We start from the raw sequence: 16,489 nt of genomic DNA on the forward strand, positions 1-16,489 counted from the left end.
CACCCGGGTGCCAGTGGAAAGTCTGGTGAAGTTTTGTAGTCCACAAATCATTTCTGGAGCTTCACAGCAAAACAGCATTGCGGCATTCTCCTAAACAACTGCAGCAGATGGGGACTTGTTTTAAAACGTAAAGAAACCCCCCCCAAAAAGTACATATAATGGCTCCGTACAATTTATAAGATGTAATCCAAGTCTATGTGAGCCCTAATATCAAACTGAGTTGAAAATGCATTACTTACACGCTTTGTTATGCTGAAATATTGACTGTAGCTACTAATTTAAAAGCTTTAGCATGCATGAGCTCGACCACGTGTCAAATGTGTCAGTAATGTCTTCTCAAACAATGGGGGTTAGCAACAGGCATCCGGACAATTGGATAACATTGGTTGAGCTGCATGGAGCCATTTTATGCTTCGTTTAGTTTTTCGGTTGTTTTTACATTTTAAAAGTTTACTCATTTACCCATTTACTTCAGTTGTTTGGGAGAATGCTGCAACACTGTTTTGCAGTGAAGCTCCAGAAATGTTTTGTGGACTACAACACTTCACCTGACTTTCCACCTGCACGACTGAAGGTACATTTTTGGGTGAACCCATCCTTTAATACCAAATACTCTCTGTTCAGGGGCTGTTATTGTTATTTCATTTTTTTAAGAAAATGCACATAAAGGACATCATCGTCACCTATTTGACGATGTTTGTCAGTATCAGCGAAATCGAGCCCCCGCAGTATACTTTGAATTGCCTGTTTGCTAAATGCGCTCTCCCTATTCAATAACAGTAAAAAGAGGAGCACGCAGGTCCAGACGCATTTATAAAACATTCACTGAGCTCGAATTTTCACAAAGCGTGAAGCCAAATGCTCATGTATTCCCATGTTAGTGATGCGCACTCTGTTTTTAAAATGAAAAACAGAACTGCGATCGCTTGGCCTGCTGTTTTCAAAAAATAAGCGAGGCAGTCAGTAAGTTCCCTGAAGACACCATCAGCTCAAAACACACATAAATATGATTTCACCGAGACAAGTCGACCATTGTGGATTATTCATTTTGCATAGTTTAGTGCAGGCTACACATGCAAATAGATCATGAATGATGCATGGTGATGGCAGATCCAGGCCTGCAGTAGTTTGTGCAGTATTAGTACATATTAAAGTCGGCTCGTGAACCCATAAATCTCCACGTTGATTTTCTTATTGTGGTTCAAGTAGTATGCGAAGCGCCTCTGCCTTTTGCATTGTCGAAATATAAACACTGGCAGACACAGGACTGTCTGTCTCTGCTTGCTGTCGAGTTCAGCTTTTCACCTGCATGACAGCTTGAATGGTGAAGTGGATTTTGGCCACGACATATTTGATTTAGAGCCATCAGACCAGACTGCAACATACTGGCTCGTCTTGATCGCGGTCTCTGGTCAAATTCATATGTATGTTGGCTGACAGAGGCAATAAGACAGAGCGCAAAACTGTGTCTGCTATCGACAGCGCGAGCCGGGAGCCGCAGCTGCTTCACGCAGATCAATAGATACCTCTGAACATGTCGGTTCAAACATCATTGTCATGTCAAGTCTTGTACCAAATCAGAGTTTTATGTAGCAGGAACAGCTTTGACCCTTTGCAGTACGGATACAAGCCGTGAAGGACGTTTTATAGTCTGGATAACACAAATGACAATGAACATCAGACACATTCAAAAACACCCACAGGACTCTGTGATTTTGTTGAATGTGGGATGTGAATGTGCCAGAAACAAACCAAAGGGAGCCGAAGAGGTGGGTGCACGTCTCCAGCTGAGGCCGTGTGTTTCTTCAGCTGTGTTTCCCTGTATGTTCACTTCCAAGAAGACATGGATCAATATATGGGTCAGGTGTTACGGTCTCTCTCCTCACCTTACCTTTTAACTCGACTGTCTGAAACTGATAAAAGTATTGAACAGTGGAGAGCATGCTCGCTGCTGTTTGGAAACGGTGGAGCTACTTCACGAAGACACAGAAGCGAAATAGCACAAGGCCTTAAAACTGTGTTGAGTTGACAAAGAGCTGAGCTGTTAATCCATACGATGAGACGTGTTATGTTCCCATGCCAACACGGTGAATTGTTAAGAGACTCACAATGGGTTAGAGAAGATGTGTACCAGCATGTCAATGAAGGTCTGCAGAATGAGCAGATATCACTGGATGTGTTAAAAACTGGAGGATCTCCATTTGAAAATCAAAATCAGCCAAGAGCTGACACAATGACACACTGTGTGTTTGTGCACTCCCTCATCTGATGGCTGACTACTGTGAATGATTCACAGATTAATCATTTTTAAATGAGTCAATGTTCTGTGATCTCTTTAGGTTAGATATTTATCACATCCTTTTGAACAAAAGGATTCAACACCTTTAGAAAATGCAGTCTAATGTAAAAACAGTTGAGCATGCTGCCCATAAAGGGGCACCAGGGCCAAAGAAGCCCCTCCATAAGGTTTGATTTGGCCCGCCAGATGTTCCTCGAGAACAAAAATAATTATGTAAAATAATAGGTTGGCAAAGAAGGTAAAAATGCTATTTTAAAATGTAGGATCCTTAATTGTTACTTAATTTTCAGAATCTGAGCGCAGTGGGCAGAGTGACTCTTTGTGCAGAAAGTCCATCATTTAAGTAAACTTCTAAGTACTATGCAAGCCCTTAGAGGCAAGGGAAGAAAAAACAATGAAGAACTTTTGAAAAATATCCTCTCAGAACATTGTTTTACCTCTTAAGACTTTCGTAAACACACAGAGACAACAACTACACACTGGTAAACATGGATAAAACAGGGTTTTTTCCCCACTTGCCTTCAGGGCTTCCATACTGTACCATTTTGTATCTTTATGATATATAATGCAATATGTGTTTGGGCACTGCTACTTGAAAGCCTGGTGGAACAATTTGAATTTAGATTGTTTTACCCAGATGATATAATTTGATTATAAAAAATAATTTATTTTAAGACAAAACTTCTTGGCAAAATTTGGATATAGAGAATTTGCCTTTTACATAACATCCAAACTGTTATTTCTTTTTAAAAATGTTTTTAGTGCAAATTTTTATACATTGTTTGTTTTAATTCCTGATGTGTTGCAAAGATATCTATTAAACTTGGCCCGCTAACCAGCTAGCGAGACAGCATCCCGTCTCATAACACCACTTTAAGCTCCCAATCTGGACTGCTAGCTGCACTGCTAATATAGCTAACTAGCTATTAGCAGCAGTTAGCGGTTACTGTGGTGATATGCCACCCCATATTTTTGGGGATTTACCTTAGACAGGTGGCCAGTTCTTAAATATTGCACTTTTAAGGAGTCTTTAAATTACTTTGATATCTGTAGTTTGTTTTGTTTTGAACCTGCTTTCTTTCTTATATTTGCAGAGATCGACTACATATGGCTACAACTGTAATTACACAAGTCAAAATGCTTCTTTAGATCCATATTTGACATCTTAGCATTAACAACTAAACAATACACACAGGAGGTACAAGTTAACAACACACAACCACACAAATTCTTCATTTCATAGGACCTTAAAAAGAACACCCTTGAAAAGGAGGGTTCACACCCTGTGGACGAACACTTTCCCGTGTCCTTGAGCAAGTTACTGAATCCTTACCAGGTTCAAAGGCACACTGGTGTCCCTGTGGAGGGGAGCAAGCACAAAATAGTATCAGTATTAATCATGGTTACATTTAAGGGAGGTACCTACAGGTTTGCGTGTTGGGGTGACTTGTACAGACTGGTAAAATTCTGGCAGGACTCTCTTCTTCACTTTGCGTTTCCTGAGCCCAGACGAGGAATCTGGTTCACTCTCAGGGATCTCGACCAGATTGGGCTTCTCCTCTGTCACTCGAGCATGTATGCTCCGTCTTGCGTGACGTGGACTGTGCCTGAAGCCCTGGGAAACATGGACAACTGTCAAGCTGGCAACAGATTACACTTTCAGCAGAGGGGAAATTAAAAGCTCTCACTGGATATGAATAACAATTGTGATGTGATTCAGGGTTATTAAGCTAGGGAGGGGCCGGTGTGGTGTTTGGCCTAGATTTCAGAATCAAAAGTGTTACAGAAAGATGAGACAGCAGCTTCATTCACAACAGGAGAAAAGTCAACTTTTGAATGTAAAATTTTGATCTATCACCCTCTTCTTTAGGTCGTCTTTAGTGTTTTTCTTTAAGAGCTGTTTATTGCTGGACTTAATATAATGAAATGATCGATATTGTGGCTCAGCAACTGTCCGGCTGTTACGTCCTTGAACATGATACTGAATCCCTTCCAGCTACAGCACTGAGTCAGTATGGACCCAGTGTCCTGTGGTTCAATAACAAAAGCTGCACAGGAAGGCAGCCTTTTGAAGCTTTCGCTTTGGGAACTTCAAAACCATGGAGAGACATGAAAAAAGGCTCTATTTTTAGGAATGGCAGTGTACGAAATCCAATGAAATCTAGGCTTATAGGAGTAAAATTGATGGGCCTATGTGGCACTTTCAATAAACTGTGTTTACAAGACTAATTGTGAATTGAGATATGCCATTATCACTTAGTTTTGGTATCATTTAAATTACAGACAAATCATGTGTCAATGTATCAATCACTGGAATTATGTTTTCTAATTATGTTTTCTAAGACAGATTTTGCTGATTTTGAGGTTCAGTATAGTGTTTGAAATTATTCTAATCTGTTTTCATTCATTTAGTATAGACTTTTTTAAACGTTGCTGTTTTATTTTGAAAGTGTGAAACGTGCGTAAAACGGAAACAGGTCGACTGAGTCTCTTCTTGACGCATTCGGGCATCAAACCTGATAAATACGCTATTTCTTCCATGTCATACCACAGAGGGGGTTCCTATCGGCGGACATATGTAACTTTGTTCGAGAGCATCCACTGTACAGAGTTTCAGTCCTGCTGAATGAATGAAACTGCAAAATCACCGACATTATTTATTGATAGCCTAACACATGCGCAATGCGCACATCATGGTCCTTAAAATAGTCATGCAGCTCTGCAAAAGTCCAAAGAAACAGGCTTTTGGGTGAAGCATCTCTTAGATTATCCTTCAAAGGCTTAAAAAAGCCTAACATAAAAGGTTTCAGACATTGACTGCTTCATGTATAGATATGTTAAATATCACAGAGGGCTGACTCAAAGACGTAATGAGAAAAGTTCATCCTACCTCTGATCGAAAATGATGTGATCGGAGGCCAACTACAGGACAGATAACAGATGTTAGAGTGACACGTTGTGGTTTGACATATGACACAATGTCTGACAAGTCAAATATCAATTTTATACATTCACTCGATCAATAATAACTCCAAATGTTTAAAAGACACAAACTAAAAACACCCTCTGGCTCACTCAGTGCTCCACACTTACTAACGCCTACATGAGTACGTTTGATTTCTCCAACAGATCACACTGAGCCATATGGGCAGAATAACATGACTGACTCCTCTGGCCAGAAGAACAGATGAAACATGACATGTGTGAGTGTGAAACATGCGCTGAGCATGACGCGGAGAGATGCGGCCGGCCTGCGCTACTCACCGCGGCTCTTGGTGCGTCCGGAGAGCACGGATTTTATTGGATGCTTTCCATTGCGAAGCCTGCGGTGCCAGCAGCAGAAAAACAAGATTGTCGCTATAGTCCCGAGCAAAAGCAGCAATAGCAGCAGCACGCACTGAATGCTGTACGGCCGTAAGAGGACCAAAAACGCCGCAGCAATCATCATAAGGCGAGATGTAGGACAGATCCCGCAGCCTCAGACAGCTGGCTCCTGTCCTCTCCTCCTCTCTCCTCCTCTCTCCTCCTCTCGTCTCCTGCCGTTATGTCGCCGAGAGCTCAGGATGGGAATAAAGACGCTGGCTGACACACGTGAAGCATCGCACAGCACACCGTGGGGAGCGTACAGGCCCAAGGTGGACTGCCCACAATATTGATATCATTATTGCGAGGTACAACGCATGACTCAGCAGAGGAGCGAGTTGTATTTATTTAATTATTTATCCAGGGGCAGGGAGAGTCAGCAGATTCATCCGAGCATCGCAGTAGTCTGCTGCAGTCTGCTGCCCAAAAGGATCAAGCTGTAACACTCATAACAATACTGTTATTATATTGTTATATTGTTGTGTGAAGGTCAACAGTCTAATGAGATAGTTTGCAGGGGATATATGTCTTAATGCAATCCAATGCCTACAATATTACTACTAGGGCCCGTATGTTATTATGGCAACACTCATATTTGTTGTATTTTTGGTAGATTTTGCTGTATAGTTTCAGCGTCTCTGTGAAATGCAGACCGTATGTGCTGTCAGGCTCTGAAATGAGGCAGGACGCCATGTACAGACACTTTCAGGATGAGGGATAAAAAAACAGAAACCGACTCTAATCCACCAGGGGTTATGTAATTCTTGGATGAGGTTCTATCATTTAAAGCGTTTTTGTCTTGTTTTTTGTTTTTGTTTTTTTGTTTTTTTTTACTTCAGCCAGATTAAAAGCTCAAACAAAAGTGTGAAGGGAGAAAAAATACGTTTTATTTCCAATTTGGAAACAAAAAGACCAGACACCTACATCATTGGTATGTGAGGATGCCTCGACATAATATGCAACAGCCATTGTTTGTGTATTTCAAGATGTGTCGGATAAAACTAGTTCATTACACAATGCAAATGTCAATATAAATATTGTACATGTGGACATAATACACAGTTGTTATATTACCTTACATATAAATTATTTGAATGTTTGTATAGATATTCTTATATGCACAATATGTTGACTTGTGTAGCCTTTCTAAGTAAAACACATGCGTAAATTAGTCTTTATGTCAACGCGTAGGTTCTTGAGAGGGCATATGGTCAATGGCAGGGCAGAGCATATGTTCACGGAGTTGTGTCATGCATGTGAATATACTGTATGCAAATACAATTAACTGCCGTGTCAAGTTAATTGTATTTACATAGCTCAATGTCAGAAATTTGCCTCAAGGGGCTTTATTATCTGCACAGCATATGACACCCTCTATCCTTGGCGGTAGTGGTGAGTTTTTCAGTATGTCAACATGTGTGATTTGCAACAGATGTTCACATTTGATTGTACATATCTTCTGTTCATCTGAGAGATGTATAGTATGGACATGATTATTGTAATACATGTAAAAAAAAAAAAAAAAAAAAAGCCTATGGAACCATCAGGGTACTCACATTTTCATTGGACACTGCAGTATCATGTATCATTCAGTCCTTTCAGGGGTTGCTGGTTGGAAGTCTGGTCATTCCTGTCCTCTGAGTCATCCTTCCTACGTTCACATTCGTCCCAGACGACTACAACTGCAGTCATTAATCTAGGAATTGGCTACTGTTAAACGCCCGCTATTTTGATAATCAACATTTGGTTAATTGGTTTGAGTATTTTGTTCCCAAAAAGGGTCAAAATTCTCAGATTCTGCCCTCTGATATGTGCATATGGTCTTGTTTCTTTACACCTCTATGACAGTAAACTGAAAATCTTCGCATAGACTAAACAACTATTTGGTTAACCAAGAATATAATGGACGGAATAGGCGACAATGAAAATAACTGTTGGTTGCAGCCCTATATAAGACTATGACACCTGATGAAAGAGGCTTGGACTCCAGTCAACCATCAGGATGAATGCTGAAGGTGATACGTCTGCATAATCACAATGCATTTATTAACAAACTACATTATTAAAACCTTTGTGCACTTACAGATAACTAGTATATGGGCACAGTTTTCTCTTGCATAGACGCCACATAGATTATACTGTAAATATCACTGTGATTATCAAATTAGTGTCACACACAGTATGTTACATGTATCTGTCATTACTTAATATGTTGCATGTGGTTTTTATTCTGTGGTTTCCACATGAGAGAGCAGGGTCCTGCTGAGCCCCCACGCCCCTCTGTGCACACTACTGATGCTATTATTTATCATGATATATCATAGCAGACACATGAGTCTTCTGTCTGTTTGATTTCTCAAGTGAGCGGTGCCATTTAGTTTCAGTCTATGTATAGCTATTCATCCGAGGGGAAGAACTGATATATTTATAGATTTGCAGTTGGTGACATTTCAAACTTCGGCCCGGACCAGTAATACCAGACGGGCGGGGTTTGAGTGTTGCGTCTGTTGTAATTCAACAACTGTTAACCCCGTCCGCACGGCACACTCCGCGTTGAAAAGGAGCACTTCCGTTAAACATGACGTCGCAGACCAGACTAGCTTCCTTTGCTTTGATTTGGGGTGTTAAACTAGCTAGTAGCTACCGCTTTGTCAACTGAGGAGCCAACAGGAGCAGTAGGTAATGTGATGTCCACTTTAATTCATCTGACGGTTTCAACTATGTTGGCTGAACGCAAAACTCAAGAGCAACTTTAGTGTGCATACTTTGCATTGATTAAGGGCGTGAGCTGACGCTACAGGCGTTGCATGCGCAAACGTCAGAGCTAACGTTAGCTTAACAACAGCCCGGACTTTTTCGGACCACGGCAAATACACCGTTCTGGATGGCTGCATCGGTGGGGCACTCATTACAAGATTTTGCTTCCAGTAAAATTGTCGAAAAAACGTTGGTTGATAATGCAAAACCAAAGACCACCGAATTAATTTACCAGCGACAGATAAGGGTACTTCACGTCGATGTCAGGCGCGTGTAAAGTTGCAGAAAACGAGACTTAAATGGAGCAGTGCAGCGACATGCTCTGTAAAGCTAAACTCATAACCATAAATGTAAACGGCGTATGACATTTCCTCTGTGGCGCGTAACTTCTTCTTCGCTGGAGGGTAAAGGCACTGTTCCGCAGTCGGGCGCTCAGTGCTGCCGCCGGTGGCTGAGCGCTGCATTACAACAACACCGCTTTGTAAGTGCATGGATCGCTGCAGTTTATCTTCCACCCATTAGTGGCAGCACTTAGGAGAAGCACTCTAGTGGGTAGGCGGTGAAGAAATTATACCCATGTTAGATTTGTGATGTGCTAAATTGGGTTTAATGGAACTGGCCTGCACCACACCGGAGTAAATCGTCTCTGTGTTGCTTTATGGTATCCTCACATAGACGTGGAGTCTCCTCAAATGCCATTTTCAGCCAGATCTCATGCGATCATTCACTGTAACCAAGCAATATTGACGTATTTTCGTTCTGTTGCTAGAGGTTAGACTATCTAGAAAATGATTAAACTGTTAAGAGGTGTATTGAACATAACGGCGAAGGTTAATGGCCACATTTTTATTGAACCGAGCCAGCAGGCTTGTCAATGAGCTGACAGTCAGTCGGTGGTGTTACAGTCAGTGCGGTCAGTGACACCTGTCTGGCTGGCTTAAGTCAACTAGTTCACACCCCCTTCCTGTCACATGAGTGTTCAGAGTTTGGACTGCAGCTTAACATGTTTGTTTTTTCCCCCCAGAGAAATGTCTTCTCCAGTGCAGTCAGACGACGATGAGGTGGAGGAAGTGGAGTTTGTATCAGTAAGTAACGTGTACACTTTAATTTTTTATTTATTTTTTTATTTTTTTAATCAATGGGTTCAAAGGATCACTATAAAAAAAACCTGCCTGTGTCCCGACAGTGACTGAACCTATTGTGCAATCTCGATCTAGCATGATAATCAGACTGAATTTCCATTTCACTTCATTCACAATTGTACCTTAGTTAAGCCACTGGATGGTATAACAGGTTGCCCCATGTGTTGTAAGACTGTAGCTGATGATTCCAACATAGATCACCTTTTCACGGGCACTCCCAGAGTAAATCATTATTTGTAATAAATGAAGGTGTCTTTTAGAACGCTAAATGACATGGTGCCTTGTACTTGCTTCAGGAGGGCCCTCTCAGACCAGTGTTGGACTGTATTGATCTACGTAGTGACAGTGAGGATGAGGGATGTTCATCATCAGCAGTCACTGTGAGTGGATGAATAGAACAGCTTTTCTACCCATCTAGCGTTTTCTAAGGAAATAAATAATGATCACAATTTTATTCTCTTGCAGCTGGAAGATAAAATCACCTGCCATAAAGCGCGCGTCACATCAACACTGGACAGACTGGCCCACCAGGTGGCTCTAGAGAAACAGGAAAGAGCAAATAAATGTAGAGCATTCAGGGTAAGACTGCTTATATTTCAGACCATTACCTTCAGTTGTTTTTTTTTAATTACCATTTGTTCCCTTTTTTTTTCTTTTTTTTTAGAAAAGGCAAAATTCCACAGTATTGCATACCTTATTAGTTCCCGCTTCCTGATTTTATGGAGTCAGTAATGCGATATCTGTATTCTACTCGTTTCATTCTACAATGGCAAAAGAAAGGAGACGCCCTAAGTATTGAAATGATGTGATCACACTAACCATGCTTCTACATTATCATTATGTAATATTTTATTTATTAACTGCTCTGCAAAAATGAGTTTGTGTCCATAGCCATTGAAAGCAGTCCAGTCTTTAGCTTCAGCACTGTCAAAACCTCCATAGCAATTCTGCAACCAATTTTTGTTTGTGTTCCCTTTATTCAGTAAATGTAACTTTAATGCTCCAAAGAAAGTGTCTTTAGTGTGTTGAGCTGGTATATGGTGTCAAATAGTAGTAGCTACAGTGCCACCCTGTGGACAGAATGGTTAACAACAAGTAACTGTGGCAAGCAGTGGCAGGGTCACTCCATACAGCATTATACTGGCTAACACTTGGAGAACTCGTATAAACACCATCAGTTTCCACTGACGTCTAAGAAAGTAAAATAATGTGAAACATGATATGTTATGTCATATATTTATGTCTCTCTTTTTCAGGAGAAGCAAATCTCACAAAGAGCTCATGGACAGCAGGGGCTGGCTTTTAGTCCAACAAATGGAGCTAATCGGGAAGCAAAGCGCTGTGTAGACATGTGGTTAAAGATGCCAGGTACATCTTCAGTCTCAATCAGAACACTGTCACTTGTAATTCTGAGATGACTCAAGCCTTTAGAATAACTTCTTCTGCCATTTACTTTCCTGACATGCCACCTATTTGTGTTTCTTCAGGTGTTAAACCCGGAGTGATCAGTGCTGGCTTTGGAAGAAGGCACGGACCTGTTTCTTTTCCCATGAATAGTTCAACCAGACACACTTGTCCAGTGATTAACTGTGGTCGAGTTTATGAGAACGCCTCCCTCCTCGAAGGGCATTTAAAAAGGTAATCCTCTTCTGTTCATTTCAGAGTAAGTTCACTAACGCTCCCACCATTTCCTGACACCTAACATGGCGTATTTTGCGATGAAATATCTCATGTGTAGGTTCGATCACTCCCCTTGTGACCCAACCATCAATCTGAAAGGCTGTCCAAATGAGCTCTTTGCCTGTGCTGCCTGTGGTCAGCATTTTCAGACTAAAGAAGCCTGGAGGAGACACCTTGAATCTAAGGTTGTTGCACTTTAATGACTGGACTATATATCTTAATTACTTAGGGTAGAAACATGTTTTGAGTGACGTTGTTTTGGTTACTAGGTGTCCTCATCCACTCCTGATGGTCACTGCGTCACTCAGACCTATCAGAGGATTGTGTGTTTCGCCTGTCCCGCCTGCTACCTCTTCTTCAACCTGCGAGATGAGTGTCTTCAACACATGTCAGCCAGAAACCACTTCACAGATACACTCTGCATGACTGGTAAGATTTATTGAACATTTGTATTTTCTATACATCATACTCAAGATATTATGGGCAAAATTACCTGTATCTTTCATTTTTCTTTTCTTAAAGACACCAAAGGAAGAGTGCTGCCAGTACCCATCCCACAATATGTCAAGAATCGTCTCATCACTTTGTGCAAGGATGCAACGTTCAATGTCCGATGCTCTTTATGTCACAAAGTACTGATCTCACATCAGGCAGCTCAAGCTCACTTTAAGTAAGTTTATTGTGATTTATTCAGTACGCCTGCATATATTATACCAGTTTAATCCAATACAAGGTTTTTTCAACATGGTCGAACCCAGCAGAAATAAGCGATTGACTCCTTTCCTGTTGCCGGCGGACAAGTTAGCCTCTCTGCTTTATTTCTAGTGCGCACATTCAACATCGCAAATGCGCTAGAAAACAGTAGAAAGAAGAGGATCATATACCTCACCAGACTACATCTGGAAGATATTGCACTTGTTTTACAAAGTCTGAATAACATTGTGAATTAGACAGATCCATTTTTCTTGAGCTGATGATGGAATTTGCTCAGCAGTGAGACATTTCGCCTCATTCTCATCTCTGTTTAGATTTGCACATACGCAGATGGATAGGGCAGCTGGCAAGGACTGAGTACTGACGGTGGGGCAAGTGATAATGCTACCATGGTTACATTTAAATATCTTTTACCTCAGTCTCTCTTTCCAACTTAATGCCGCCTGAAAAATGTTGCTTGAACTGGGATGGATGGATGCATAGATGGATGGATGGATGGATGGAAGGAAGACTATTTAAATGCCTGCGTCATTAACTTGAACCCTTGTGTCATATTTCCATCACGGCCTGTCGGAGCTGGAGCCAGTAAACCTGGAAATTGGAGCCAATTTTACCTTATTTTTCTCACTGAAAGCAAAAAACAGACGTTTTACTATCTTTTGATATTCCATGTGTGTTTAATGGACATGACTGTCTGTTCAGGTGTTCTGTGAAACTGAATTTTACCTTCTTTTTTCTTTCCTCTATAGTGTGCAGTGCAGACAGGGCTGTGCGGTGGCCAAGGCCGATAAAACCGTAGTGCAGGTGATGAAACAGCTGCAAGTCCGAGGGCAGTGCTCCCTCTGCTGTAAAATCTTCCTCTGCCAGGCCGAAATTGAGAGACACAAGGAATCGACCCAGCACGACGTCGAGGTCAACCAGACAATGGAGAAAGCGGTCCTTCAGCACTGCAGGTTCAGTGAAATTCAACACACACACAGGGCCGCAGAGGCACAGGGGAAAAGACAGTCCACTGGCCTTGAAACACCTTTTCAAAAGAGAACCAAGAAGAGGAGTGATTGTGAAGAGTTTCCAGCCAAACGACAGAGACTAAACCCCAGTGTGAATGGCATCTCGACAACAGCATGGTTCTGTGAGTGTGGCGTACAGTTCTCAGAGGAGGCTGCAGCCAGTAAGCATCTCTTGGCTGTGAACCAGATTTTCCATCAGTGCGGCGTGTGTGGCAAACACATGGGAGAGTCCTCAATTACCCGCCTGCATATGAGCCGCTTCCACGGGGGAGCTCATCTCTCCAACTTCCTCTTCTACTGCCGCAAGTGCAAAGTGGAAATGCCTCGCTACGAAGATATCTTGTCGCATGTGTCAGATACCCACAGCGGACACACCTACTTCACCGAACAGGAGGTGCCCGAGGAGCTCGCCGCTGTCCTCGATGCCAAGCCGTCCACCAGCGCCCACCACTTGACTTCCACAAAGTCCACAATCCAACAGAACACAGTAGGGACATCTTCCTTAAAAGCAGAGCAGACTTGGATGTGCAGGATGTGCGAGGACGTCTTTGACTCAGAGGAGGACGTCCACAAACACTGCAGCGACATGAACAGTCACAGCTATCAGAGATACATCTGTGGCCACTGCCCCCAGAAGTTCTTCAAAGAGTCAACCGTACGCAGACATTGTGCGAACGAGCACGACGGGCAGATAAAGAGCTCCCACTTCTGCGGCCTCTGTGACAGCATGCCGTTTGAATCGGAGGCTGAGTTCCTGGAACACTACAAGAGCCTTCACAGCAGGGACTACTACTGCATGGACGACGGTGCTCAGCCCACTGTCGTCGAGAGCACCGGTCAGCTCCTATGCAGATGCATGGGTTCAGAAAAGAGCAAAGAGGAAATGAAAGCTATATACACGCAATGTATGAGAGACCTGGCCGATAAGGGAACGTGCCATTATGTGTGTGCGCCTTGCCGTGTGTCCGTGCCCTCCTACGCACAGATGAAGACTCACGTCCACATGAAACACCCAGCTCTGAACCTGGACAAGACCTTCGACGTAGAATGCAAAGCCTGCCAGGAGAGCTTCACAGGCGTACCAAGTTTCCATAAACACTATCACTCCCGACACTGCACAATGGAGCCGTGCATGAGCTCCAGGACCTGCAGCAAAGAAGCAAAAGCAGCCACTGTAAAAGTAATCAATGCTGTGGAGATCAAACCAGACACCAGCGGTAAATCTGTTCTTAATATGTTTTTCATTCATTATCAGTTTATTTTGCAGGCAGAGCTTAATTTAGTTTTCATCTTGGTGTTTCAGAGATAGAAGATGAGACACTGGTGAAGTTCATAAACCAGGATCAGGCCAACACACAGAGTGAAGTGCATGAAGGTAGGCAAAAAGCAATACATAACCACTGCGTAAATGGATAAGATGCATTATGTGCATACACAAACAGGAGCTTTATAAGAGATTGCATTTTAGTGTTTGTGTTATGCTAAACGTTTCTTTTCAAAGCTATAAAATGTGTCCAACATGGAGTATCTATGATTTCATCAAAGAGGTACCTGGCTCAAGCGTTGATGCAATTAAGTCTTGGCATATTGTATTACATCCACAAATAGGAAGTTATAAAACGCCTTCCATGTAAAGTCTATGCAGCTGTAATGCCTTACTGTTTTCAAAGGAAACGTATTCTGGTGTCGTAATACTGCTTGTAATTTAATAGTTGCTCATTTGTTGTGTTCTAAATACTTGGACACGTCTTTGATGCCATGTGTTTAAAAGATCAACCAAAGGCTGCAGTGATATTGACATTATAAATGTGTTGGTATGTCTTCTGTGTCAGAACTGTGTGCGGGTTGTTAATTTAAAAAAGAAGTGCTTGAGATTGGTATTTCTTTTTGCCATGGTATCAAAAGAGGTGTCCGGTATCCTTTTCTTCTTTTTTCATCAAAGTTTAAAATTCTGGTATTTTCACACCCTTCCTGTTGCAGATGAATCGGACGACGAGATGTCTGTGAGTGCAGAGCAAGCAAGAGAGTCAGCAGGTATGAGTCTGAACATTTAATCTTTAGCCAGGCTGCAACTGAATTGTGGGTATCACAGATTTATTCCATTAGCTACACCCTCTGCTAGATTCTTCCCTCTACTGCTGAGTACAGTGACATAGTGTAACTTTGATCCTTAATGTTTACTTTTTGCTGTTTTACAGAGTTGGAAGAGGCTCTTCAGAGAAGTCTTCTGGAGTTTTAAGGTCGAGATGAGATTCATTCAGTTGTGACACGATGTTCTTCAGACATCATGTGGAGATGTTTTGTACCAGGATATATGTGTCCAGAATATATTCAATAAATGTTAGTTGCTATTTTTCTGTGTGTTTTAATCATTTTAAAATCATACAGTAAAATCATTATTGGGCATTCCCATCACAGATCGTCGTGTGCTCTGAAGGTCGGTTCGTGGCTGTAGATTTACACGCTGTCCCGTTGTCAAGATTCTGGTGTGTCGAAACATGTGCTATAGATGGCATCGATGACACTGCAAAAATGCCGTGGCTGAACTTGTGACCACGTTGAGAACTGTATCTCCAAACGCCATCTCGGGTTTCATTACACACTTGAAATCCAGTGTATTGAATGCACAGTAAGGAGTAGGGCCCCCCTTTGTATGTGGAAAAGTTTCAGTCTTTCCTGTCATGCAGGTCCTGATCTTTATGGTAGCTCCCTCAAGTGGTCTTCAAAATCATTAATGAGCAACTTACAGATTCTCTGCAAATTTGCATTCAGTTGTATTTTGTGCCGCTACCTTTTGTAATTGTGATATACATGTATATAGGTTTCATTCATTTCTTTGCTTTTTTTATTCACACCCTCTTAGTCACTCGTCCATCGCATAATCTGTTTGCAAGGTTCAGTTATAGGTCAATTGGATAATGAATTCAACTTTCCAAAACAGTCCAGTAGTTTGAGGTCGTAACCTTGGTAGTAAACAGTGAGTGCACATATGCAGTCATTGTGCAAATTAATTGGGATTGGCCTCTCCTGGTCGTAGAATTTATCAGCTACCATCTAACTGCAGTTTCAGAGGTGACGTTGCCTGTGTGAATGTGGACAGGCTTGTGTCACCCATCGGTGAGGAGACCTCGTCTCATTCACATTTACAGAACATTTAGCGTGACCTGAAAACATGACAGAGAAACAGTAACTGGACAATTTATTTAAAATGCATAAAATATACAATCAGTGTAATATTATTATATATAATATTCTTTACAATTACATGTTTTTTTTTTTAAATACATACACTTTGTGTTCATGTCAGTCTGTATGATGTTGCTCTCAAGTGTTTTTGTCCTGCCAACACTGTTTGCTCTTTCTTCTTATTTGCCACTGTGTTACTGTGTGTTAAAAATTAACCAGGCCAGATGAAAAGCAGCCATCTGAAGTCCATTTTTCATCAGGGTTCACAAAAATGGTAAAAATGAGTGCTGCGACAGATCAATTTTACTTATATAGCTCAATGTCACAATCACATTGCC

At 41.7% G+C, this 16,489-nt stretch overlaps 2 protein-coding genes across 21 annotated transcripts in view; one reads left to right on the top strand and one right to left on the bottom strand.

Moving 5' to 3' along the window:
- The window catches only part of LOC115596343 (dystonin-like), a 118,665-nt gene extending 112,892 nt beyond the window's left edge, over nt 1-5,773 (bottom strand). For 13 of the 17 annotated variants that reach the window (XM_030441332.1, XM_030441347.1, XM_030441343.1 and 10 more), the window contains exons 1-3: nt 5,564-5,747; nt 5,190-5,221; nt 3,726-3,914 (exon numbers count right to left, since the gene is read on the bottom strand). In XM_030441332.1, coding sequence (XP_030297192.1) covers nt 3,726-3,914; nt 5,190-5,221; nt 5,564-5,747 — 405 coding nt within the window. Of the gene's footprint in view, nt 1-3,725; nt 3,915-5,189; nt 5,222-5,563 lie in introns of all 17 variants that reach the window. The other 4 variants (XM_030441351.1, XM_030441350.1, XM_030441333.1 and 1 more) reach the window with 1 other exon arrangement.
- A 59-nt stretch (nt 5,774-5,832) lies between these two features.
- znf451 (zinc finger protein 451) lies at nt 5,833-15,316 on the top strand. 4 transcript variants are annotated; one of them, XM_030441404.1, is made up of 13 exons: nt 5,833-5,934; nt 9,444-9,504; nt 9,858-9,941; nt 10,027-10,140; nt 10,818-10,929; nt 11,049-11,199; nt 11,300-11,426; nt 11,511-11,670; nt 11,764-11,911; nt 12,705-14,182; nt 14,269-14,340; nt 14,946-14,999; nt 15,164-15,316. In XM_030441404.1, exons 2-13 carry the CDS (start codon nt 9,448-9,450, stop codon nt 15,202-15,204), a joined length of 2,598 nt encoding a protein of 865 aa, XP_030297264.1. In that variant the 5' UTR covers nt 5,833-5,934; nt 9,444-9,447; the 3' UTR covers nt 15,205-15,316. The 4 variants fall into 4 exon arrangements, with proteins under 4 accessions (XP_030297264.1, XP_030297261.1, XP_030297265.1 ...); XM_030441401.1 differs by lacking the exon at nt 5,833-5,934 and adding an exon at nt 8,197-8,341; XM_030441402.1 differs by lacking the exon at nt 5,833-5,934 and adding an exon at nt 8,475-8,558.
- The last annotated feature ends 1,173 nt before the right edge of the window (nt 15,317-16,489 follow it).

This window comes from Sparus aurata, chromosome 15, assembly GCF_900880675.1.
Source record: "Sparus aurata chromosome 15, fSpaAur1.1, whole genome shotgun sequence".
In the NCBI taxonomy this organism is placed as follows: domain Eukaryota; kingdom Metazoa; phylum Chordata; class Actinopteri; order Spariformes; family Sparidae; genus Sparus; species Sparus aurata.

Bases quoted from the DNA above. Each gene is read 5' to 3' on its own strand.
- znf451 (XM_030441404.1), top strand. From the start codon at position 9,448: ATGTCTTCTCCAGTGCAGTCAGACGACGATGAGGTGGAGGAAGTGGAG. The intron at 10,141-10,817 runs GTAAGACTGCTT...TCTCTTTTTCAG, and splicing joins ATAAATGTAGAGCATTCAGG to GAGAAGCAAATCTCACAAAG. The intron at 14,341-14,945 runs GTAGGCAAAAAG...TTCCTGTTGCAG, and splicing joins ACAGAGTGAAGTGCATGAAG to ATGAATCGGACGACGAGATG.